This window comes from Channa argus, chromosome 13 (assembly GCF_033026475.1).
Source record: "Channa argus isolate prfri chromosome 13, Channa argus male v1.0, whole genome shotgun sequence".
Lineage (NCBI taxonomy): Eukaryota > Metazoa > Chordata > Actinopteri > Anabantiformes > Channidae > Channa > Channa argus.
The window spans coordinates 10,652,230-10,678,829 of record NC_090209.1 but is presented as its reverse complement, the minus strand read 5'-3'; the positions used below and the strand labels follow the sequence as shown (position 1 = coordinate 10,678,829).

Here is a 26,600-nt window from a genome sequence, read left to right as displayed (position 1 = left end):
GCGCCTGTTCTCCGTGCGCCACAGCAGCATTAACAGACGCAGAAAGCAGCCTCCAGACACAGAGTCCGGCATTGATTGTTAAACACTAAAGTGATTGTTTCCTCACACACATATACATTAAATAGGATTTATAGTATTAGCTGTAAATTAAATTTCCATTAAGTCTTTTTAAACTGGCTTAATTGAAACATATTCGGTCACCATGACAATAAATTGATTCCCTCTGTTAAAAGGTTTTGAACTTACAAGCGCGCACTTTCTCGTCTGCAACAAAACAGAGAGCTTGTAGGAAGCAGTGGTGGTGGGATAGTCGGCCCCGTTCAACACCCACCCACCACCACTACCACCTCCCACTCCCCTCCTCCTTCTACCCACCGGCTCAGTCATCAACCCAGCGAGTCACCTCAAGTGCGACAAGGAGGAGGCAAACAAACAGACCAGAAAGAGCGATCCTGTCCCGGCTTTTGGTTACGCGAAGAGATAACGGTGCAGAAATAGAAGAGAATGGGACACCGGTGTTTGGGTCAGGACTGAGGGTGGTCGGCACGTATAAAGCTCCTCCGACCCGTTTCTAAGCCCCCTTTTTTTCCCCAGCTCACGGGCACGTTTTCACCGCTGACACAATGGGCTGCTGCAGCGGACGATGCACTCTCATCTTTATCTGCACTTTACAGCTGGTGAGTTGACCTGCAATTCGTCTGTTTGTTGTTTTAACAAGTTGTCGAGAAAATAGATTTATTGTTTCTCTCTCTCTCAATCTCTCTCTCTCTCTCTCTCTCTATATATATATATATATATAAAAGAGTAACACACTACATTTGAAATGCCTTTAAAAACTTAAACAGCCCATGTGCTGGTAACAGGACATGTTAGAGAATCTGTACATCTTTAAACTTCTATAACTCACTATACAAAGTATACAAACAACCCTCTTTTTTGTCTTTAACCTTACTTTCTTTTATAGGCTTTATCGATTTTGTGTTTTGTGCCTATTTAAGAAAAGTAGTTGATTGTTTTTTGATTTGATCCGTGAGTAAAATTAACTGTTGTGACACAAAGCATTGGTGCTGTTGGTGTTAGGAAGTCAGCTCTTATCAGCTCCACCAGTCTCAAGAAGTTTCACATTGATAGGCAGTATTGGGTTAACTGTGCTATGTGATACACGATAAAGGTTCATCAGCAAGTGTATGGATTTGCCCTCTTGTATTGTCATTGTGATTTAATATTTAGGATACTCAGCTACAAAGTATCTTCAGAAGTCTACATTATGTAGGCATGAGACATCAGCTATTTGTTCAAAGCCCATCATTTGCAGAGTTGCTGTTGTCTCATGTCTGTGTTATTTGACCTATTCCTTGTGTGATCTTTAGATTAAGGAAGTTTGCTCATCAAACCAGCTGTATCTCGATAAGTGCTGATCCACAAAAAACAATACACCAGATGCAGAGGCTTATGGAGCATTTCACTCTCCGATCAGTGAAGTGTGGGTCGTGACATTTTGCTGATGGTAACCGTGCAGTTACAGATTATGCTTCCCATTGATTCACAGGCCAGCTTGCCTTTTGCCACTATGCCTGAGTAGAGTTTACTTGACAGGGTGTAAGAAATGTTATTTATGGTGGTATTAAAACTGAGGTTGCTCACACTATAAGCTCCTGAGTAAATGCTGGTTCCAACAGCTATGGGAGCAATAAAATTGTATCCAGACAAAGGGTGAATGGGAAGAATCTTTAGATGTATAGCAACATGGATCAAAGTATCCAGAAACAAAGAAAAACATTTCCCATAAGTTTCATCCACCCATAATATTTCATAATGTCTTCCAAGCCAACATTTTTACACTGATGTTTCACTAGTTCATCTGAAAAATGAAAAATGGACAGCTGCTGTGTATTTGTGTGTAACGCTGGTATATCAATAGGGTTTAATCTCTGTAAAGGTATTAGATATGAGGATCAGGGAACTCTGTATGATTTAGGTCACAGTAGTCCAAGTGCTGCTTCATATTTACCATTGTGACTCACTCTCTGATGACACACACAAACACAAACTCAGAGGCTATGAACCCACCTAGAGGGACACACCTGTTTTCTCTTCCCAGACTTCCGAGCTTTGTTTGCCTCATTAGAGAAAAGAAGGTTGACAATTTGTTAAGAGGTTTATAAAGCTGTCAGCAGGCTGCCTAAAAAGTCCCCAAAGACTCCTGGAAACAGCTTTATTTTCCCCTGGCACTATTTCTGGATGACCTGACACTTCCTGTCTGCAGAAATACACACTCACATGCATACACCCCTAAACACTTCTAATGAGTTTAACCTGTGAAGAGCGGTTGCATTAAACCCTGCATAACCTTTTGAAGGTCATCGGGTTGCAGGCATGTTTGTTTTTATGTGTGTGTTCACATGAATATACACGTGTGAATGTGTCTGGAGCAGCATAAGGGGCCCAGCACTCTCCCCTGGCTGAAACCTATGCATTGACAATGAGCCAGGTTATTCCCAGTCCATTACAGGGTAAAACTACCATTAACAAAACAACATACCCTTCTCCTCAGATGTAAAAATAGCCCTTGTGAACCGCTGTGTGTGCTAATTAGCCAGGCAGAGTGCTTTGATCAAACCTCTTTTGGCATCTCGGCCATACCCTAATTGAATTGTGGTGCGCTTTCCTCATCAACAGGCCGAGCGGTGGGACTCGTCTCTCTAGGACAGAAGGCAACAGATAATGAGCCTATATTGATCGAAAAGCTGTTCCCTCTCCTCTCTGCAGCCTAACTATTCCAGACAGTAGAGTTGGATGGTTGTCAGAACCCCGATCAGGCCCAGAGAATGGCAAGCATTGGAAGAAAGACCTGTCTGTCTAATGATTTGTTTGTACTATGAGACACAGACTAGCTCATTTTTGTTTCAGTGGGTTAGTTGTTTAAGGTGTTGACCTAAAGCTGAACTGGCATGGAAACGTTTTGATTGGTCAGATACGGTTCATACGTATTGTTAATGTCAGTAACTGTCCATGAGGAGGGACATGGTCTTGAATGGAGCTGATGGGTAATGCAGTGGGGGCGGCAGGTGATTGATGAAGGAGGCCTCTTCGTTAGTCATGGTGTTTTTTTTTTTTTTTTTTTTTTTTTCAGAAAGTGCAAACAGGCAAAAAAGCATAAATACATGCAGACACACATATTCAGACTGAACAAGGTTAATGAGCTAGGAACTGAGCCTTGACCCTGAAAATGCCTGGCCATAACTGTGGTGGCAGCACTGATGGATGCGACCTCACAGGGACACGGGCATTATTTCTTAAACCCCCTCCTCCTCACAGGCACAGACACCGCTGAGCATTCTGAGTTATATGTTAGTAGGTCCAGTGTTCAGTAAAGATTACAGCCTTTGTTCATACAAAGGAGGTGCAGCTTTGTAAAAATGAAAGAAGGCGCTAGAAAGGGTTTATTGGATCTCAGGCAAGGAGAAGAAAAGGTGTCACAGTTCCACAGCGAGTGACTTGGTAAGACATAGTGCTGTCAGTGTGCTGACCCATAATGCATGGCACCAGATCTCTGCAAGCTTTTCCTCATCTTCATCCCCAAAACTGTCAAAGTACCCTCAGCACTAAGTGAGTGTGGCTGTGCGTAATATCTTGCATCACACTGCCCACTTTGCTCTTTTTTTCATGGCATAGCTGGAGAATATACTAACTTTGTAGAGTAGGCTTCAACTGGGTTCAACCCAAGTGCTTCCAGGAAAGTTTCAGAGGAGAAGCAGAGTGCCCAATCCTGAATAGTGTTTTCTCTAAGAGCGCAACATTATACCTTGCAAGGCATCACGTCATCTCCCACACATCACAAAGGATTTAATCAGTTTTTCCCTTTGCTTTCACAGCTAAATCATCTATGGAAGAACTAACATTTAGAATTTCTGTTGAATATTCATTCTATCAACATGCTATCTGTTCCATCACGGCGGTCTACACGTGCATGTGTACTGAGAGACACACACAAGGTCTTGATCCATAGCTTTGATAACAGCTACAATTATGAATGATTACTGCAGCTGCGAAAATTTTAATAGCAATGGAACATCGCATGCTATGGGTGTGAGAGCTACTGCTGTGAATAATTCTGTTGTGTGTTTCCAGTTCCAGAAGTGTTGGATCAAAACATGCAAAATGTTAAAGCTAATCTTGATAAGACATCTGTTTAGGGTAACTTATTGGTGGGTGCTAAGAGTATCTGTGTGAGCGTTGAGTCTAGTGTGATAATTAACTGCATTTCCTTGGCACTGCCAGGTTGATAGAGGAGATATGAATAGAAAGAATGGTCGCAGCTCTTTTATCTTTCTATTTCTTTCTCTTTGTTTTCACACTCTGGGCCTTATATTAAGTTTTCATAAAGCCTCTCTGGACACTGATTCATAGCATAGTGAGCAGAAACAGTTTTACTGTTTGCTTTGGCTTTCACAGATGGCGAGCGGAATAAGATAGCATCTACCTGAATTATCCATGCAGAAACAAAATATGGTTTCTGTTTTTGTTGCTATACATCAACGAGCTCCCCATAAACTAGGCGTTTTCATCAAATGCCAACGGATGCCATCTGTAATATGTTTGCTGCTTCTTAGCACATTTTTTTTTTGTTTAAACAGATCTATGTGCAAAGGGGTTTGAAGACAGTTAACGATACTAACATGGCTGTTTGTACACACTGATGACTCTAATTATCAAATGTGCACGGAGGATAGGACGTTCTACACCTATCGAAGCTGTTATGTCTAACTCTTTTCCAGATGGTTTTTAGTTTTATGAATGTTTGTTATTTTTGTCATTTGTTATTGTTACTTTGTTAAATTTAGTCTGATAGGTACCGTCCCGTTGGCTCTGGAAGTTGGTCGGTTTTGAAACATTTAGAAGGATACCTTGAGTGATGTGTGTTATCTGGGGGAAATTAAGTTCAAATTGCATTTCTTTTGATTTATTTTTGTTATGAGAATCTAAGAAAATCCATTTTGTTATTATGTATGGGCAAAACTATATTTTGGAGTACTGATGAAGGCAATGGCTGTTTATTTTGGGCTTTTTTAAAAATTGATTGACTAAAAACTTTCAGACAGTAGGGAAAACAGTGCTAAAATTATGTTAAAGACTTAGCTCTTTAGGGCGCTGTAAGGGAGTGCACGGTGCCAGGCTTTCAATGGTTCACGTGGCGGCGTGTTTGTTTTCTGTCCACACACATTGTGAAAGTATGGGATAAAGGGTTCTACCAATATGTGACTGTTTCTTCCAGAAGCCCCAGTATTTCATATGATTTCAGTAATAAAGGTCTTAACCCATCTTACATTGTCACAAGGTAAGGTGACTGAATAATAAATTCAGACTCACAGCTCAGACTTTTATAGCTGCCCCCAGTGTGTCATTATGTCACCTGAGGGCCCAGTGCACCGAGTGTACTCAGGGATGAGAAACACTGTTTGAATGTGTAATAAATGTTAACCCTTAATGTGCAGCCTTTGTTAAAACCCAACAAGCTTTTTCTCTTGTCCCATTTCTCCTCTGTTCCGGGATCCCAGGTTGGAATATGTTTAGATTATTGATTATCATCAGATTTATCAGTGGGGACAAAGCCACTGCAGATGGGGGAGATGCAGAGAGGTGGAGATAAATAGAGACACAAAAGGGGGAAGGGTTGTGGTTTGACCTCACACTCTGGGCCAATTATGAGCATGGCCCTCGAGACCCGAGATCTCCAGGTTTAGCCTTCCTTCTCTTTCACTTTCTTTTGATTGCCCTGCCTGTTTCTGGTGCTATGTTACCGTGGCAACCATTATATATACAATAAGATGCTGATAAGTCTGCAGGAAATAAAAATCAACCTGTCAAAAGGAGACATGGGAATTTATGATGCAAATCTGAGTGAGCGTGGTAAGGAGAAAGACAAGTGCTGGTAGATGACCCCAGGGGGTTGGGCTGCACAGAACACCGAGCTCAGTACACATCCTGCCCTCAAGACAACTGTCACTCTAAACATAGCCCTACTTACATATATAGCATTTATCCAAACCACAGAAACGATCCACCCAAGATTCAACATAGCGAGCAGTGAGATACAGCTGAGATGTCTACTGGGTAGAAACTTTATGTGAAATGTGTTTGTTACACTCTTTAGTCTGAGGTTACTTGTTCAACAGAGTTAAAAGTAGCCAGGTTTTATGCTAATTGTGAAGAGGTGGTGACCTTGCTGGTTTTTCTTGACCTTCACACAAGTTGGGAAATGTTTCCCTTCCTGTTTGCATGTTGGTTTGTAATAATATGTGTGCTCCATCTCCTCTGTCTCCCCAGTGGCCCTTTTTTTTTTACAACTGTTCGCCATTTTAATATCTTCAGTTTAACAGACCATTAATTATGTGGTTATAGCAAAAACCTTGGGCTGGCAAGTGTGAGTGTGTGTACACATCCCTGCACACGCTTGTGTGAGGGTTTCTGTGTGTGTTCCACATGAGCGATACTGCAATATTAAGCTATAATGGAGATAAAACTGGAACTATTTGCAAGCCCATTTCTCTCTTTCCATTCCAGCGGTTCCAGAGGTGTCATTTGTTATAGTGTGCCATCGAATAAATTGCTTTGGGAGCACCGCAGCTGGGATGACTATCTTGACAGATCACACTCAGATGTATGGCTGCAAAGCATATTCATCTCGCTCAGATCCCCTTACAATTTTTGGCACTAAGTTCTTGTTTTACAAGCGTTTGATAACTTCACGCACTTTTTTGCCCTAATTGTGTTATGGGATCAGATGATTGGACAGCAGGGATGCACACAGCATAACCCTCTCTACTGGTGGATGAAATATTAAGAGTGATGCTATTATGGTGAAAAGAGCAACATTACTGACTCAATTATGGAAAGTAGAGCTGGAGGGTACAGACTGTTGACAGCTGTTTGCTGTTCTTGGCTGCATAGTCTTGATGAGAACTTCCTCTGTCACAGCTAAATTGCCTACTTGGTAATTGGGGCGAAACCTAAACAGCTTTTTGTTAGAACTGGGACGTGGTGAGAGAGAACAGGCGTGAGGATTGGCTGGTTTAGGCTGCTTTCATTTCATCACTTTTCTTCCACCCTATCCTTTATTGGTGTGGGCTTTAGTTCATTGCTGTATTTCTGTCCTGCTTTTCTTCAGTCATCTCCTCTGAATAATCAAAATATCTTTGTGTGTGTGTGTGTGTGTGTGTGTCTGTGTGTGCCTCTGTAGATGAAAATGTGTTTATTTTACCCGATATGCTTTGTATACATGTGTGTTAGATGCATGTTTCATCGTCCATACAACACACACAACAAAGAGGAAGTGTGGAGCCACAAGGAAAGGAGACAAAACCTAACAAGTGACATTAATCCCTTGGGCTGAGGCTGAAATCATAACAGTGCTGCTGCATTTCTCTTGAAGTTAATGCTGCAACATCTCAATTACCCTATGATAATCCAAACATTGCTGCCACCTTTGTAGATAAACTTAAAAGAAACAATGGGTCATGGCAAAGTGAGGAAAGAGCGATAAAGAAACGAAGGGAGATTGAGTGAGACGAGGCTTTTACAAGACATACCAGCAATGAGTAGAAGAATGTTTGGTGTCATCAAATCAGCTTTAGGATTTTTGCACTGAACTTGTTTAAATGAAAGACCTTAAAGACGAGGTGAGGATGAAAGTAATCACACATTAGCATTACACATCCTAATGTTACTGAACCTAAACATGCATCATTTTAATAAGGGGATCATTTATAATTCCCCCTACTTTCAAATGAAAAATGTCACGATACAAGGAATTTCACTAGGTGCCGTATTGAACCAAAGGATTGAAGCCACTTTCTTTGCACATTAACTACCGCTTTTTATGTTTTGTTTACTTCTCATCAAGCTAATTTTTGTTCTCAGGAGGCCATTTTTCAAGTACACATATTGCCTTGTTATAGCAGAAAAAACTATAATGTCAACATTAACAGTGGCTCAGCTTTACTCAAGTGCCACAGTAAACCAGAACAGTTTTATGGTGAACCAGCTTACAAAATCCAGACTGAAGAAAATTAATTTTAAATTATTAATGGGTATTCTTACTGTCTTGTCATATTGTGAGATGCAGTAGATTCGGGTAATAATTTGTATATTAAGGGTTGATTTGTCTGTGTTCCAGCTTCATCTTTTCTTTACTGTTATCTGAGGAACAACACATGCATTTTTTATGTGCTCATCTATTCTCCAGAGTGGATGAAACTTTTTTAAGTAAGGCAAGTAAACAGGGAGAAGTAAAGCTAAAAACAAATTAGGTGAAATGTAGGATGAGGAAACCAGGTAGCAGATGGGGAGGTAGAAAAGGGATTCTCTTGGACTGGGACAACTTTAACCACAGACAGCAGACCAGACAGCGCAAGAACTTAACTTAACTCGTCTGAAACATTGGACTGTATACAGAGAAAGGGGAGCTTCATTCATCTGAACCGATTAAGCTCCAATGAATTAAACTCAGATGGCCTCAACTGTACCAAAGTAATCTGAAACTAAATGGATGGCAGTGCAGGAGCTATTTATAGTTTAGTCTTAAAGTAGGTAACACTAACAGAGAAAAGATTGCAACACAGGACACGACACACAAGTGAAAAGCTTCACATACTGTGGTTTGTTGTAGTGTCTAGAGAAAGAATGAATTCAAAACACTGGCTTTACTTGTTTCTATATTTTTACGTTTGTGTGCTGTCTGATCCCCACAGCCCCGAGAGATTAGCATGTTATTAGTACTAAGAGCACTAGATGTTTAGCATATTCATCTTAAATAAAGAGCTCTTTAATGCATATAGGCTTTAAGTGGTCACTTTGCAAAAATTCACTGTTACACTAAGCACTTCACTCAGTGTCTACTTAGCACCACTGCCTAAAACAAGTGGTACTTAGTGAACTACAAAGGGTCTAGCTGTGGTGTGTGTCACTGTGCACCATGCCTTATTTCAAACAGTGAAGAAGAAAGTGGCTTATAAAGCCACCCTATCTCTTAATCCCTGTTTCAGCTCTACTAGACCAAGCACCACCAAAGGCGATCTATCTATCTAACTCTATGTGTACCCAACAAAAAGCTACATACGCACACACACACCCTATCATACACACACTGAGATTGGCACCATTAGTTACACAAGGACCAGGCAGGCACCAGAGTATAATGACTGTACCCAGGCGAGAGGTGAAAAATTGGATTGGAGAAAGTTTTTGAGAAGTGCTTTACTGCCTGCTGGGAGTTACAGAGTAAAGACAAGCCAGGGCAAAGCAAGCCACTTAAAAAACCCAGGCACCATCAAATTTATAGTGTATCTATGTTACTGTCTTTATTGTTTTGCTATATGTCAAAGTTTCACACACACTTCTGCACTAATAATAAAAGTGACATTCTGCTAAGAAAAATGAATAAAAGTCAACAAAAACAAACTGGATTTTGTAGCAGAGACATTTTTCAGTTTTGGATTTAGATTTTACTTTACTCACCTGGGAAATATTTTTGCACCTAAATTGAGAACCACATATTTGTGGTGGTTGGGATATTTTCCGGAGTTGCTCTTTCAGCCCTGTAGGGCACATCAGTAGATAGACTGTGTGAAATGCGTTCTTACTTGTGAGGAAATTGCTGTTTTTTCTTTTACAGCACATCAAAGATCTGGTACCACAGAGGCTTGTGGTGTTGCCTAAAAATCTTTCACAATGTCAAAGTCTGTCCTTATTGAAAGAAGTTCACAAATTCTCCATTTAGCCATTGTTGTTATCATCTTTGTACAAATTTCTGTTCTTCACTGTTGAGTGTTTGCTTTTGTCTGCTTTCTTGGGAAGACGTCCTCAACACGTCCCCTCACCTGCGGTGAATTTTCCGTATAATTACCTGATCCTGTACGCATTGGCTTCATCAGATATTATATAGACTTTGTATAGGTAGCTGGCTGAGGAAAATCTTAATTCTATTCAGGCCAACTAACTGGGACATTTGAATTCTCACATACAGCCCCTCCAGATAATATCTAAATAAACTCAGAATTCAGGTGCATGTCTAAACGGTGCTCCAGTTATAGGAGGAATACGTACTGTATGAAACTGAAGTCTTAATTTGAATAAAGCAGGTTCCTATGACTTTTGTGTAGTAAAAACAGGAGGTAATGGGATAGTGGGAGTTCTCTGTAATTCATGCCTCACATTTCCTGGTGCTTTCTCAGTGCCATCCTTCTGGCCAGCTGCACGAGTCAGAGTTATACTCATGAAAACCGAGGAGACTGACTCATGCAGCCTAAAGTTGTACAAAAAGCGCACCCATGCAGACCTGCTTTCAAAGCCACAGATCCTGATGACACGTTCAGTAATATCAGAGGACATTTCACAGAGGACACACACAGAAAGAGAAACGTGTGTGACTTACAGTATCTGGAGGCTGAGGTGGACAGCTGTGGTAGAAATGAGACTGTCACCAGTCACCTCTGTCCTCTCACCTTAGGGGATCATCATCAGGTCCTCTCTTCCTTTTCAACTTCCTTCTCAGTCAACAGGCTCTTCATTCGTATGTATTCAAAGAGGTGGGAGAGTGACACCTGCTCTTCATTGTGATTGAGGTCTGATTTTGCAACCCCTAAACCCCTGCTGAGTCCAGAATCTACAGTGAGAAATTGATAAAGACTCAACTTTGTGCAATAGAGAGAAATTATTGTGATCATCCTAATTCCAGGAGAAATGGAAGCACATTGTTGTTAACTTGGTTGCATCAGAAAACAACTGCCCATTAAAAGCTGATCATGTACAGTAAACACAACACCCACAGAACTTCAGATTCACAAGAGAGCATATACAGCCAACTGCTTTGCATCAGTACGTGTGAATTTATTGTAACACCTCGTCAGAAGTGTGTACTATTTCTGCAACTTATGACAACACGGTTGAGGTATTTACCATAAACACGTGTCAAGCCAGACATATTTGTTGCTGTGCTTGAAATCCCAGTTGTTCACATGAATAGATTCAAAAGGCTGCTGCCATTCATTAATAATGGAGAGGTGGCTTAGCAGCAGTGTATCTCCCACAGCACATGGCAGATTCAAAGGGAGCCCAGATATGGCCTGAACATGCTTGCTGTAGAGGATTGCACGCGAGCTGCCCTGCGAAAGAGTTTGCTTGTGTTCATACTTGCTCTTGTTTTGTTGGCCACTTTCTATGAGTCTACAGCAGCAGTAGAGGAAGAGAGCAAGTGTTACGGTTCGTTACAAACCTGATTCGCCAGACATTGTCCAAAGACCATATGAGAAATCAGCTTGAGACAGCAACTATCCAGTCACAACAGAGGTTGTAAATAACACGTTCAATACAACACCCCCCCCCCCGGAACTACAGAATCACCAGAGTGCAGCTGCTTCCAACAGGAAAATGCAAAACAAACTGCTTTTCATGCATTTTAACCACTTATCTTGAGCACACATGCACATCTTAATTAGCTCTCAAATGACGCACATTAAACATTTTTTTCCCTCAGACACATCCCACTTATCTGTGAATTACTTCTCTGTCTTATTCTTCATGTCATGTTAATTGAAATGTTGTTGGTGCGCTAATATTCTCTATTTGGGCATTAAGCAAAGGGGATTATTGCATGAGGCTGTGTCCATTTGTGTGTTCTTTATTGTTATGTTTGTGTTTACTCATTTATTCATACTTCTAGTATCTGTATTAATACCCTCACATCATCCAACAGAAACTGCTGCATTAAGTTTTATGATCCTTGTTAAGAATCTGGTATGGCATGAAAGAGGGAGAGAAGAATTGATAGAGAGCTAGGAACAATGACATAAAACAAAAAGAGTGGAAGGAGAGAAGGGAACAATAGAGCATACAAAGGTAGTAGAGGTGTGAGAGGGGCTTGGTCCATCCTGTTGTTGTATCCACCCCCTAATTGCTTAGTATTTATGGTGGGAGGAATGGTATGTGTGGGCAACATGCTTCTCCACACACACACACACACACACACACACACACACACACACACACACACACATATATATATATATACACACACACACACATATATATATATATATATATATATATATATATATATATATATATACACACACACACACACACACACACACACACACACACACACACACACACACACACACACACACACACACACAAAACCAAAATAAACACTAAGAGATTCCGTCACCCTAGAGGGAGTCATTTGTGCTTGTTGGTGGGAGGCTTTTACGGGCCGTTATGCATATGGCTCTCTATTCCTGGAAGAGCGTTGGTATCTTTTGATCAAATTCTACCCCACTCTCCAGTAACCTGCTTCCTATGTATTGTGGGCTAATTGTGCCATGTGGGTTTGTGTGATTGCGTGTGTGTGTCTTTGTGTGTGTCTGGGTCGGCAGAGACCTTTCTATGCTTGATTGATTGTTGTCATCTGGGTGGATTATTGAGTTAGCAGCAAATGTGATAGGCTGAATACAGCAACTGAGAGGAACTAGTGCACAAGCACATACACACATGCACACTTACTGTAAACTACACGATTCCCCTTATGTCTGTACACTTCTTTAATTTAATGGCTGGTAGAAATATTTCAAGGAAAGAGTCCATGGCCATCAAGGGAACTAAAGTATGTGTGCTGGATGGATGAAGGTTTGCACTCATTAACATGACTACTGCCCTGTACTGGAGCCACAGTCTATGCAGGAATTCCCGTATGCACAGGACATATATGAGTGAGTGTTTTTGTGAATGTTTGAATAATAGTGAGGAGTGAAATTTTTTTTATTAAACTGTTATTCCACAGATTAGGCAAACAAACATGAGGATATTCACAAAGCGCCCTAATTCTTTTTATTTTCTGAGTAGACTAAGGTCTTTGATCTGCAGCCCCATACTGTGGATGTTTTATGCATCTTCTATGCTGTGGTTTGCTGGGGCAGCAAAACGAAGGAAGCAGACAGTAACAGACTGGACTAACTAATAAGGAGGGCTGGCTCTGTTCTTGGGGAGAAGCTGGAGCCTCTGCATGTTGCGGCTGGGAGGAGAATGTTGTCCAAACTCCTCTCAATCCTGGAGAATCCCTCCCACCCACTCCACTGTGTGCTGGCTGCACAGAGGAGCACTTTCAGCCAGAGACGGATCACAGTCAAGTGCTCCACAGAACAACACAGGAGCTCCTTTCTCCCAGTGGCCATTAAACTGTTCAATTCATCCCCCTTCTGTAAAAAGGAGGGGAACTGAACGGTCTAAGTGGACAATTATTATTGTAATTATTATATTGTTTTTATTTCATTTATTATCTTTATTTCATTTATTTTTACTGCTCTAGCTTTTTTTTTTTTTTAATTATTGATCAGTAGTTTGTATTTGTTTATTGTCTTGGTTTGATGGAAGTCCTTTTCCTCTCTTTCTACTTTCCATGCGGAGAGCAGCTGTAACAAGGCAACACAATTTTCCTATGGGATAAATAAAATAGTTTAAATCTTGGAACTTGAATCTTTACTACTGCAATGTAAAAATTATACCAAGTGCAGATAAGACTCTGAGGCTGTTTGCATTTATATACATTTACTCAGCCAAATAGGATGTTTGTTCAATAGTATTTGCAAAACTTTTGGATTTGTCTTTTTTTAAATCAGCATTACCAGAGCACATTCTGTGTGCTAAGCTCCACTATATTCAACATGACAAGAAACACTTTATGCAATCGCCTCTTTGTGTTTCTACTCAGCTTTGACTTATTAAAAATACACAATCTACTAAATAAAGGCATCTATATTTATAAACCATATAGGTAACAAGTTATTACCAAGAACTGCATCCATTAACAAATGTAACTGGATTTGATTCCTGTTAGATTTTCATCTTACTGGATAGGGACATGGGACTTACTGTCATTAACAATACACCAGTGTCAACACAATATCCAGTGTCTTCATAACAAGCTATAGCTGATACCTTACTGTTCTACCAGCTGTGCCTGATCTTTGCTGATGTCCTGCACAAGTTTTACTGAGCTCTCTAACCATGACCCAGAGCTGACTAGAAGATGTATGACTCTTTTGACTTTATTCATTCCTTCATTCCCTTCTATACCCAGGGAGTAGTTTAATAAGAAGGAGGGAGGGTGCTCAGTTTTTATTTTTTTTCCTTCATTTCTTTTTTTTTTGCCTTATTCTTTTATAAGATTTCCTCTATCCCTTTATTTCCCAACCAAGCTTATTATATTTCCCCTCCATCTGTTAGAGTAAAAGGCTTTATCTTCACTTTTCTCAGTTATCCCTTGACATTGGACTGATAACACTTTGTTCAAGTTGCTGTTCACCTTACTTCACCCCCTTCAGTTGTCTTGGGAGTCACTGCCCTCTCTCTATGTGAAGGAGTGTTCATTTTTAATTATCACTCAGCATTTGATCATCTCCCTCCCCTTCCTGTCACAATGTCTCATTGGGCTGCTGGTAACATTTCCATTACATTAGGACGAGCAGCCATGACTGTGTATCAGTGTGTGATTGCTCTGTGTGTGTCTGAGTGTGTGTTTTACGTGAATGTGTTCATTGGTGCGTTCCTATCGAGGCAGCAGAGACGAGATTCCTGCTTCCCTCATCCATCTTCAAGCGCTTGGCTGGAAATGACATGTCGACACACAACTGAACACATCCTCGCTTTAATGACAAACACATATACACACACACACACGCACTAGGAATGGAATTGGATTGGCAATGGAATTTTAATTTAATGATTTGCACCCCCGCCTTGTTATTTTCACCCAAATGCCATGCTAATTGAGTTGATGCAAATAAGGACTCACATTTTTAAAGGCTCAAATTGCTTTTTTGTTTGGTTTGTTTTGTGTTGGTCTATACAAAGATCTCAGGTGGGACAGAGACGAATAACAAATCTGTCGATGAAAATAAGCCATCAAAAATGTATCGTGTTTTTGTAAAAAGACCTAGCCTCAAACCACTCTTAGCATGGAAGGACTAAGCCAGACCAAACATTTCTCATTCTCATTGTATAGACTTCCAACTTTCCTTGTGAATGTACGCACATTGTTTGTGAGCGTCTTGTAATAAGCACCTAAGCTCACTGCAGTGGTATTATTAAGCAAAGCCCTTGCCTCCTGTAAAGTTCCCAGAACATTCACATTCCTGAAGGCCGTTGGCAGCAAGGTTGGAAACAGTGAGCTCTTCTTTTGTTCAAGAGGGGCTGAATTGATAAATCTGTCTCTGTTGGTTTTTATAAAGTTTCTAGTCTTGCCACTGGGTCTTCCCACTATCTGACACTAACTGCTTAAGCTGTTCTTTTTGACTTGCCCCCAGGTGCTGTGAGTTGAACAGATACTCTCTATAATAAACTATTAACAGCACATCACTATATTGCTAGTGTGCATCCTGTGTTCATGTTGCTATTGTTCTTTGGCTGTTTTATGGACTGTGTAGCTTTGGCAACCCCACAGTGTTCCTTGCAGTTTAGTGTTCATTGTTCAATTCCGAACACTCAGTTTTCCTTTAGAACATGTGAAACTGATAACGTTTTCCTCACCCTTTAGGTGTTGGCTTTAGAAAGACAGGTCTTTGACTTCCTGGGTTACCAGTGGGCCCCCATCCTTGCCAACTTCTTCCACATCATCATCGTCATCCTTGGCCTCTTTGGGACCATTCAGTACAGGCCACGCTACATTGTTGTGGTGAGTATATGAAACTGAAAACTTAAAGCTCATATGAAACTTCTGTATTCACAGTTTTTTTTAAGCAGTGTCACACCACTTTGCATTAGCCCTCTGCCTATGCATGTATTGTAGATTGAACATGTTGATGCCTTTCCTCTCTAATTACAAAGTGTCCTGCACTCTCGAGTGCATTGTGCGACACCCTTAAATCACTCTAATCCCGTGGTAATTAGGGCTAATTAAAGGGGGGTGGGGTGTTGGGGGAGTAAGGAGCTCATAAGATTTATATTGTGCTTGGAGTTTCTGGACAGAGAAGGTCATTCTTTGAAACACAGTGAAAAACATGTGCTAGCTGTTATTTCACTACTTTACTTGGGAAAAAGCCACTATGATACTTCATAAATGTGCTTTTACATGCTTTACCCACACTATTTGACACCATACCATTCATTGGAGGCACTAAAAGCCTATTTCGAGCAGCATTAATGGAAGCACAAATGGTAATGTTAATGACATGAAAAAAGTGGGAGAGTGAAGAAAGAGATACAGGGGAAAAGAGAATAAATAAAGGGAGGCAGGGGCGATGGGGAAGGATAAATGGGAGCCACACAGGATAAGATGAAGAAACAGAGGAAGCAGGAATTGAAAGGAGTGGAAGAAGGGAAAGTAGAGCTATTGTCTCATGTCAAGTGGAAAATTGGAGAGAGCAAGTTAAAGGATTTCATGATTCAACACGTATGTTTTTACAAAGGTACTGTTTTGCCCTCCACTCTTCCTTTGACACCTCTGACATTTTAAGTACGCAATCCATCATTCGTCAGAGGATTTCACAACCTTCACACCGATGACTCTTTCTCTGTGTCAGTGAATACCACTCTGTACCACTCCATGTCTGTCAGCAGTTCTGCTGTACAATTTTATAAATTGTTATGTCGTGAACTTAATTTAGCCTTAGCAGTTTAAAAATCTGAATCTCCCTCAGGGCCCAAATAGACTTCATGAACTTACTGGCACCTTAACTTAAGAAAGAGTAAGGTTTCACATACCAACTTAAATGTGTGTGGGGTTTGTTTTAATGCCTGCGTATGTCAAAATGTGTGTGGGAGGACACTGGCCACTGGCAATACTTTGTTTAGGGGCTCTTTTATTCAGTCTGACATTTTTTCTATTACCTGTCATATCCTGTTATGTTCATTTCATCTAGTTTCCATGGAACTTATCTGTCTGTGTCATTGCCTTCCAGTATACAGTATGGGCTGCTCTGTGGGTAGCCTGGAACATCTTCATCATTTGTTTCTACCTGGACGTAGGAGGCCTGTCCAAGGTGAGACTTTCAGAAGTCCGTATCTTTCTGTGTGCAACTTTCAGCAAAGTTGGGTGGCTACTGGTATGAATGTTCTTCTTTTTTTAAGGTCATGCTTGCAGGATGGTGGGGGAGTAAAGCCTGGTTTATATTCCTGAGTCTAAGAGCTGCACCACCTACACTGTAAATGTTTTAGACATGTTAAGAACCCAATCATAACCGATACAGACTTTTAAAATGGCCAAAGACAAAGCTGTATTTCTGATAAGCACTGATAAGACACTTTAAACATACTGTGGGTCTGTTTAACTGGTTATCAATGTCCTAATCTTCTATCTCTTTTGTAGCTACCACTCAACATGTGAAGAGTCTGTGAACAGAGATAGATGCGAGGAAGTAACATTTTCTATATGTTCAGAGTTCATTTTGACCCTGTGCCAAAGTTGTTGTTTTTTTAAATTACAACAGCCACAGCTGCTCCCAATGAGAACTGTTGTATATAAAAGCATAATTGAGCATTCTGCAGCTTTATCTTTATTCAACATATATTTCAGCTATAATTAGATTTGATGCACTGCTACCAGGTGTTTTCTAACTACACAAAGCCTGGTGAGAAAAGACACCACTTACTCAAAGTACTGCATATAATGAATAAATGAATGACAGGCATCCAATTAGAATTTTACATCAAATGTAAATCACTCCTAAGCCTTAGGAATCTGCAGCATGCCCACCCACAACTGCAACATCTCTTTCTATCTATTTCTGGCCGTGAAGAATGTGCAACATTTCCTTAATTATTTCTGTGGTGTTTTTGCTGACCTGTAAGGGAGGGCGACAGTTACCTCCCTATTGAGTTTCAAGTGGAAGATTATAGTATAATAGACAAATAATCAGGAACAATCCCCCTTCTCAACCTACCACGTTCCCACATACACTCTTTTAAATCTTTGGGGCTCCCCTGTGGTTCCTGAGTGCAGATTCAATATGCTTATTCAAAAAGATTGTCACCTTTCAAATGGTACATTTATCCACCCTTTCTCCTCCTGTCAATTTGTCTTCTTCCACTTGGTTTCATTCTGCTCACTGTTCTTCCAAAACAATCTAAATTTTAGGGATATTTTGCAGGTTACTTATTTTGCCTTTCCCTTTTCATTATTCCCTTCTCCCACCTTCAGCTAGGACTTGGTATCTTGCCCAGTTGCCTGCCTGACCATTGACAATGATGAATTCATGTAGGCAACATTTATCTGACACCAGCACAGGCAGCCAAAAGGAATTTCAAAAACACCTTTCCAACCTCTGGTCACTTTGTCATTGTATGATGACCTTGGCTCCATCAAATATGTCTGCCCACTGTGTGTGTGTCTGCATGGATTCTGCTAGAATAATGAGGCTTGTAGGGGCCAGCTGCTTGGGGCTGAGACTGGGCATTAACCCGACAGATGGAGCAAGCCTGGGCTCAGAGCTCTGCATATGGTGGCCAGGAGGAAGGCTGGCTAATGGAGTACACACCCACACCCCATGCTCACAGGCATGACCAAATCTTGACACACAGCTTTCTGAGAGGACCCCAACACATTTTATCATAAACCAGAGTCAGCTAATTCCATCTGGCTTGCCATGACCGATGCTGACAGGACAGTACTTGCGGGTGTGTTTGTATGCATGTATGTGTGATTGTTGTGTATATGGGTGTCGAGACCCTTGAAGTGGGGGGCCAGTTGGCTGAGTCATTTGCCAACTGCTTTGTCACCTCCTATTGATCCCCTATCTCATCCCCCATGGTGCAAGACAAACTGACAGGCAGACGCTTGCTCTTCTCCACACGTTAACTGTCCCCAGTTCTTCACTGCCAGTCTTATGATTCATTCTTTCTCAAACTCTGCACAAATGACTAAAGACAAAAGCAACAGAGGTCCCAGTGTGTTTCAGTTGTGTTGACCTTTTTTTATGGTGGCTTTGCCCAGGAGTAGGCGGAGGTAACTGGAGTAAGGATGGCATCAAATTAAGCATTATAACAGGCTACATAAAAGTAACCAACTTCCATGTGTTGCTTTTATCAAAATGATTGCATGCCGTAGAAGTTCTCTATGAGTCTGCTGTTTCTCCTGCAGTGTATGTTCAATCACTCAAATAGTCCGTGTTGCTAGCACAAACATGAATTTGATCATCAAAATTTCACACCCCTTCAACCCTGACACTCCTCAGTGTAGGGTAGGCACCTATTTGAGGTGCCCTCTAATAGGTGCAGAAAGTTTTTTACCTCTCATGTGGGCCGTCAGATGAAGGCAGTCAAAAAAGGTGGTCAGTTTATTAAACATATGTCAGTCTTGCTACCTGTAAACAGTTACTTCTGCCATGTCTTAATGGTTTCAGAGTCTCTGCTCCTTTCCCCTCTAGCCTCTCATCAAACACATGTTGCTGCAGTGAAACTGAATCATAATCATTTGTACCCGAAACACCTTGAGACTGAATCAACTTCTTAACGTCCAAAACTAGACCTTGGACATGTCCACACCAAGCTGTCCAAATCTGAAAAGCCTTTCCTTTGCCATTGTGACAGAAATGGCAAGGGAGAAAATTTTAGCCACAAGGTTTTACAGCAAATATTATCCCGGAATGCGTTAAGCTGTTGTTTTTAGAATTTGTATTTTTCTTATTAATTTTAACATGATATTTCTTGACTTTCCCTCTAACATAGTACATATTATGTGCCAAACACATCATGTTAACATTGCCATTGTCAGCATGTTAACTTGTTGATAGCATTTAACACAAAGCACACCTGAGCCTCAAGGCCCGTTCACTGTTTCAGCTTGCCCTCAGACAGACACACTGACATTCCCATTACAGATAGGGTTTACATACACAGGCACATTTCACACATGTACACTAATGATTATAATGGTGCCCATCTGACATTCTGCATTCTGATGTTAGGTTTTCTGACAACAGAAACAAACAGTATGCCACTACAACTAAATTATGTTTTAAACCTTAGTTTAAATACTAAAGTGAAGTGAAGGTAAATTGACCAGTTGTTTTTGCTGACTTGGAAGTGGAAGAAAAACAAAAACATTGGTTTGGCACCGTTAAAACACCCTGCCATTTTCACATATAGATAGAGGCTTTAGGTTTAACAGTCTCACCTTCTTCCATTTCTTACACACAGTGGCTGCAAACCTGGTTTCAGAGATGAAAGCACATCACCAATAACACATTCACTCCAGCTCCTGCATCAATATGCAGCCACTATGCATGCGCACCTTAATAAAGTAAATATGAGACTCTCATCAGAGCCATAAGAGTCTACAAAATCCAGTTAGCCCCTTAGATTTTCTCCCCAGTGTGATCACACAAACATACACTTGTTTCTCTGTATTTCTCAAACAATACTTTATATCATTACAAATAAAATTGGAATATTTGATGTCGAGCTTTATAAAATATCTGTCTTTTTCAGTAACAGAATTGCCTCCAAATATACCTTGACTTTTGTTAAATACCATAGATTGATTAGTATCAGTAGCCTAACCTTACGTATGATTTGGAGGGATGCATGGAAACGTAACAAGAACACTCCTGACAGTACATTGTCAAAAGCCTCAGTATTGATTCGTGACGTACCGCAGTTCTGAGTGCAGCTACAACTTGCTTTCCCTAGCTTGCAGGCTTAATCAATGGCATTTGTCAAGTCATTATTCTTCACAATCCAACCTATTGACCTTCAGCTGCCCTTTTTTTCAACTGTGCGTGAAAGAACGACACAAATACAGGAAAGGAAAATGGACACAGAGGGTGGTTATGAGTCATCTACAAGCAGAGAGAAGTATTGTAGTAGTACAGTAGAATTGTTTTAATACTGTTCATGACTCATGTTGCGTCCCCAGAATGTAGTTGAAGTTTGTTGCCACCAGTGTCATTATGTGTGTGCTGTTGATGTGTCCATGTACACTATGTGTGAGTGGGGGTTGACAGGAATCAGAGATGTTTCCTGACAGCACTTGGCTCTGTTAATAATGCATGTCTTGTCACTAAGGGGCAGATGCAGTGTTAGATGTTGTATTTGGGTATTGACCTGCGTGAGCATCTGTACCTTACAATGTGTGTTCAAATTTATCATTGCCATGTACAAAAAGTTCTAATATGCAATGTTATACTGGATTTGTAAACTTTGCTCAGAAACAGTAAGTCTATTGGTTCAACTGACTAAAGCTTATAAACTTGGATTGTGAAGCAGTTTAGATGTAGTGTGATGCAGCTGTGGTTTTCTTTATAAGGAATACATGAATGTACAATCTAAATTAAAAGTCTAAACAATGAAGTTTGTTTTTTTTCCTCATCTTCCAGGACAGTGACCTGCTAACATTTAACATCTCAGCCCATCACTCCTGGTGGAGCGAACATGGGCCAGGCTGTGTGAGACGCGAGATGCCGCAGGCTTCGGGGGTGCGCACCACAGAGAGCCACTCGTACATCACAGTCATGGGCTGCCTCATGGACTACCAGTACATCGAGGTCATGCACAGCGGCACACAGATTCTTGTTGCTGTGAGTACAAGTTAAAAATGCACGTGACTTTTGCACTGACATATTCACATGCTGATACGTGCATGTGTATGCACGATGACTTCAAGGGAACTGACACCAGCAGCGGCCTCACTCACTCGGGGTTTCATGTATGTGAAAGGTGAACACGACAGAGAGGAAGGTGATGTTTTTCTTTCCCTTCAAGCACTTTTCTCAATACACATCCCCAATGGTCTGTTATTTTGTCTATCTCAGCCTCCCTTCCTCTACCCTGGTCGCTGAATGAAAAATTGATCTGTTGTTTTGTCTGGCTAAAACTCACCTGCCAGCTGCTAACAGGTTACTCAAACACTGGAAGGACTGTTATTGTCTTCTCGATACAAGTCAGTGTGAATACAGGAGAAACTCACATCCTGCCAGCACTCACATTTGCACATACTTATGTGTGACTGCCTAACCTCACATTGGATGCAGGCCAGGACATTCGTAGTTTTCAGCAAAGAGGGCACTTGGGTTTATGCATCAACATTTCACACATTTAATCACAGTTACTTTCACTTGCACATGTTTTTAAACCATTGTGATACATATTTAGGCACTCATGTCTATTTTCTCACTTTAATACATGAGGAGTTTTAATGCTGGTAGTAGGTGGCTGAAAAAAGAGAGGAAGCGCTGTCACACAGCAGCCTCAACCGCATTGAGCTGTGGTACAGTGATCAACCACATCAATACTACCCAGTGGTTTTAGTGTTGTGGTGGCCAGGTGTCCGGGCGGGAAAGATTTAATGATGGTCATGACTGACAGGTGTCAGAACACACAGTGCATCGCATCTTGCTGTATGTGGAACTGTTAGTGTTGTGGCTGAGTAGTGTACATGAGTGGGTTTCAGATTGCTGTTGGTTTTCGTTCTCACCATTTAATCTTGAGCTAATTTACACTTGGGAAAGCACTACGTGCAGTTAACTACATGACAGATAAGAAAGCTATCATAAGGGAACCAGTATTGAGAAACACTGGATTGTACCATTCATCCCACCACCCCCCCATGGAGAAAGTTAATAAAATGGCTGATCTCATTTTACAGCCCCAACTCTCTCACTGAACCTCATTAGCTCTTGGACTACAGGCAGAGAATTGGTTCATTCCTCGCCTCACACAGACCTTCACTTCTAAATATGAAATGGCAACACCATTTTGCTTGCATTTATAAGTAGTTTTGTCTAACCTAGCATTCGGCAAGGTTTTTTTTCCGGCAATAACTCACTTGAGAAATTGAGTGTCCAGAAATTCCAGTGTCACAAATGGCATCATTTTTATTGTATCCTTGCATCCTCTTGGACTAAAAGCAGAGCACTGCTTAGAAAAATATCTTTTGTTTTTTTTGTTTTTTGTTTTAATTTGTCTGTTCTTTCTGCTTAGAGAGGGGCAGACAGAGAGTTTAAGCAACACATGAAAAGAACAAAAGTGGGGGTGTCCCTTTGTCTTTGTTAGAGGCCTTTCAAGGTCGCAGTCAGAGGCCATTAAATATTTAGTTTGGGCTCCAAGGAGCATGTTTCATTAAGATGAAAAATGCGGATCCATTGGCCAGTAATGGAGTCTACTGTCATCTATCAGCTCAGATTCATCATGTTAGAAGGATGCCATACAGAGGTGTACCTTAAAAATGTGTAAAGTTAGCCCTGGGTTGTTGGCTTGTTGCTGCTTCAGGCAAAAGTATCTTCAAGGTTCAAGGATGAGCACGAGCATTTTAAACTGGGATAATGTATTATTTATTGGTCAGAGAGGGAAATAGTTTACTCCATCTATTCCTTTAAAGTCTTTGTTGCCTTCACTGAAGCCCGATTTTTCCATCTATTCTTAATTATGTACAGCTATTATATGGTTTTAGTTTTTCTACACCGTTTTTAGTAATGATTGATTTCCCTGTCAGTATCAGTGGACAATGTACATTTGTTTCTTTCCCTTTATCTGTTTCTTCGCATCATACTGCCTTTTTTGTTAAATAAAACAGCTGAGTCTGAGAAGACATCTCCAGCGAGATGGAGAGCACTTAGGAAGAAAGATTTAAGAGAGAAAAAGAAAAATGGTGCAAAATGTGATACTCAGTTTACATCGGTAGACATAACTCTTACATGCTAAAGAAAGTAGTGAGAGATGTCAAAGGGTTGTCAGAACTGCTTAGCTTCTCATAAACAGCCTAAGACAGTGCTCACACACACACACACACACACACACAAACACACACACACACACACACACACAGATATCATATCATTTAGTGAAGGTTATTGCTGCCACAGGCAATGCTTTTATCTGTTAGCGCTCTATTCCCAGGAAACCTGCATTGGGAGGATTGTGTGCAGTCTGCGTCATTCTCTCATTCCGTTGCTTATTTCCTATTTTTTTCTTCTATTTTTCCCTCAGCTCTCTGTTTTCCAGTCTCCTTTCCCGGCCCAGATGTGACACTGTTTGACCTTAACGTTGATCAAATTTCCCACCAACTTAAATGACAAAAATGACAATGCAGTCCTCTCTGCCTGCATTTCTCGCTCACTCTCACTTTTGCTGCTTCTCTTCTTGTTTTCTGTGGTGCTTAGAGACTTTGTCACATCAGTTTACTCTCTTGTTTTTAAAGCTAGGGGCAAGGTTAGAGTGGGAAATGAACGGTGCCTGGTTGATTAAAGGTGTTCCCTCACAGCAGATTTGGCATGATCAGAATCCCTGTAATTACCGCTTGGGGCTGTGCTTGCCTATAGGGTCGGTTCTCTTTTTTGTAGTTGTTCAGGTTCCCTCAGTTGAGCAGCATGAAAAAAGCATGGCCATTCTGCCGACCCCTTCACTCATCCAAAAGGTCAGGGTGCTCGCTTTGAGAAGTCCATTAGTCCTTGTTATGATTCCAATCTCTGAAAATCATACCATTTGGGTGAATGTGGTTTTTATTTGTGTGTATGTGGCATGGTTATGTGCAGCTAGAGGGATTTTTGATGTGCTTGTCCAGACCAGCACTTCATGCAGAATCAGTGTGTCAATGTCTAGCATAATAATAAAACATAACGCACCTCTGCAATATGTCAGACCTGCACTGTACCTATAATGTAAGTTTTGAAGCATTTGCTTCAAAGGATTATAGAGATCCGGGGATTAAAAAGCTTATGATGCAGTAGTGAGCAGTTTTTTGTCTGCTGGCTTCTGTCAAAAACACATAGAAGAAGAGAAAGATCCAGAGACTAGAGGAGAGAAGTCTCTAGCGGGCTGCCGATTATTGTGTCAGGCTACCATTATATTTCGAAGGCTGTCTCTGCCAAGAGTGTTAATTGTTATTCTGTTTTGCAGGGAAATGGATTTTCACTTGATTAATTTTAATATTAATAATTTTAATATTAATAATATTAAAATTATATAATGGATTTTCATAAACTTCTGAGAAAAAGCAAAAATAATAGGGAACAAAAAAGCCAAGCAACAGCAACATTACAGTAGTGTACATTCTGCTAAGTGTGTATTTGTACCTGTAAGTTTGGGCTTCTGTCTATTTGTTTCATGGTCTGGAAATCCTTATATTTCACCCTTTCAGTCAGTTACTGAAGTAAACTCTTCTTTATGGGACAGTGTGTGAAGAACAAGCTGTACTGTCTTTACTTATACAGCTATATTTATGGACAGCTGTGGGTGTCTGTGTGTGTGTGTGTGTGTGTGTGTGTGTGTGTGTGTGTGTCTTATTTGTGGATTTTAACATACTGTAATTTGTAGTTCTTTGATGTGGTAGATGCAGATCAGCACCACATACTCATAACAGCCTCAAATGGTTATATGTAAACTGCATATATCAGTGCGTTATTGGGTGTGTTCGCGTTTCGAGAGGGGGGCTGGTAGAAAAGAACAGGTGGATGTGGTCTCTGCAGTCCTGATCTCATCATGTTTTGTCATTAAACATGCAGCTGCCCACACACATCTAATTTTCTGCAGCGAAGCATGTGCTTTATTGGCAGACTGAAAGTCCTTTGTAATTAACCTACAAGACATTTGCACCACCTCTCCCTATCGCTTTCTGTTCTTCCTCTCTGCGGTGTGATATACTGTATTTTAGCTACAAATTCCTTTCATTTGGTTTGTGAGTTTTCTCCAACACTGAGCCACAATCAATACTGTGGTAATTAGCTTGTAGATCAAATCAGATATCCATCACTGCACACAAGTGCACTGGCCAATCAGCTGTGAAGAGATGGCTTCTGCAAATGAACTCTAAAACAAAATAGCAGTTATGTCCTTTTATATTTATCTGCAAGTTTATTGACTTAATTAATAACCTATACAGTTTCAGAAAATGGTGATAACATTGGCATTCAGATTTTCTAAAGCATGAATTCTTCAAATTGTCTAATCAACAGTCCAAAATTGTAATTATTTTCTAGCTCAACAGCTAGCCTTCTTCACCACACACACACAGACCTACACACACCTACACACACACACACACAAACACACACACACACGAAAACCTGACCCTGCAACTTCTTTTCACTCTTTATTATGTGAGAGAAGAAGCCGAGATATTGCTGAGCTATCACAAATACCTCCTTTAGTTTCCTCTGGAACATAGTAAATATTAAATGAAGGCCCACTGGAGGACAGCTTTGCTTTTGATGTATTCCCACACAGAGGGCTGAACTTTTTGTGCCTGGTTTTCTGCCTTCATACTTTCTTATGTCAGCTGTCCTGATCACTGTCCAGCAACATACAGGAGAGGCAGATTAGGAGAAAGAAGATTGAGTGGGTGGGACACACTTTCAGACAAACAATAAAAAAGAAAAATATAGAGGTGGGAAAACAAACTGACAGCAAAGATTTGCTGGTGGTGGGATGATTACTGTGAAGGCTTGAGCTTAGAAAGTGACTTACATGAAGAAGAAGAAAGTCCTGAGCGCATTGAAAATAAGATTGGCAGCTGAATGAGTTTAGTTTCAAGTGGCATGTCCTCACAGACAAACTGAGATCACGTCTCAGAGGACATGCAGGGGATTTTTGAGCTTAATTAATATGACATTAATTTC

The 26,600-nt window shown here is 40.7% G+C and overlaps 1 protein-coding gene across 3 annotated transcripts in view; it reads left to right on the top strand.

Annotated features, from left to right (window-relative positions):
- Window positions 1-269: 269 nt before the first annotated feature.
- Window positions 270-26,600, top strand: part of nkain4 (sodium/potassium transporting ATPase interacting 4) — a 40,670-nt gene continuing 14,339 nt past the window's right edge. For 2 of the 3 annotated variants that reach the window (XR_010916299.1, XM_067526409.1), the window contains exons 1-4: window positions 272-677; window positions 15,590-15,727; window positions 16,953-17,033; window positions 21,366-21,566. Coding sequence is in view for 2 of the 3 variants with exons in the window: in XM_067526409.1 (XP_067382510.1) it covers window positions 624-677; window positions 15,590-15,727; window positions 16,953-17,033; window positions 21,366-21,566 (474 nt within the window). In the remaining variant the exon portion in view is untranslated. Of the gene's footprint in view, window positions 678-15,589; window positions 15,728-16,952; window positions 17,034-21,365; window positions 21,567-26,600 lie in introns of all 3 variants that reach the window. The other variant, XM_067526410.1, reaches the window with a different exon arrangement.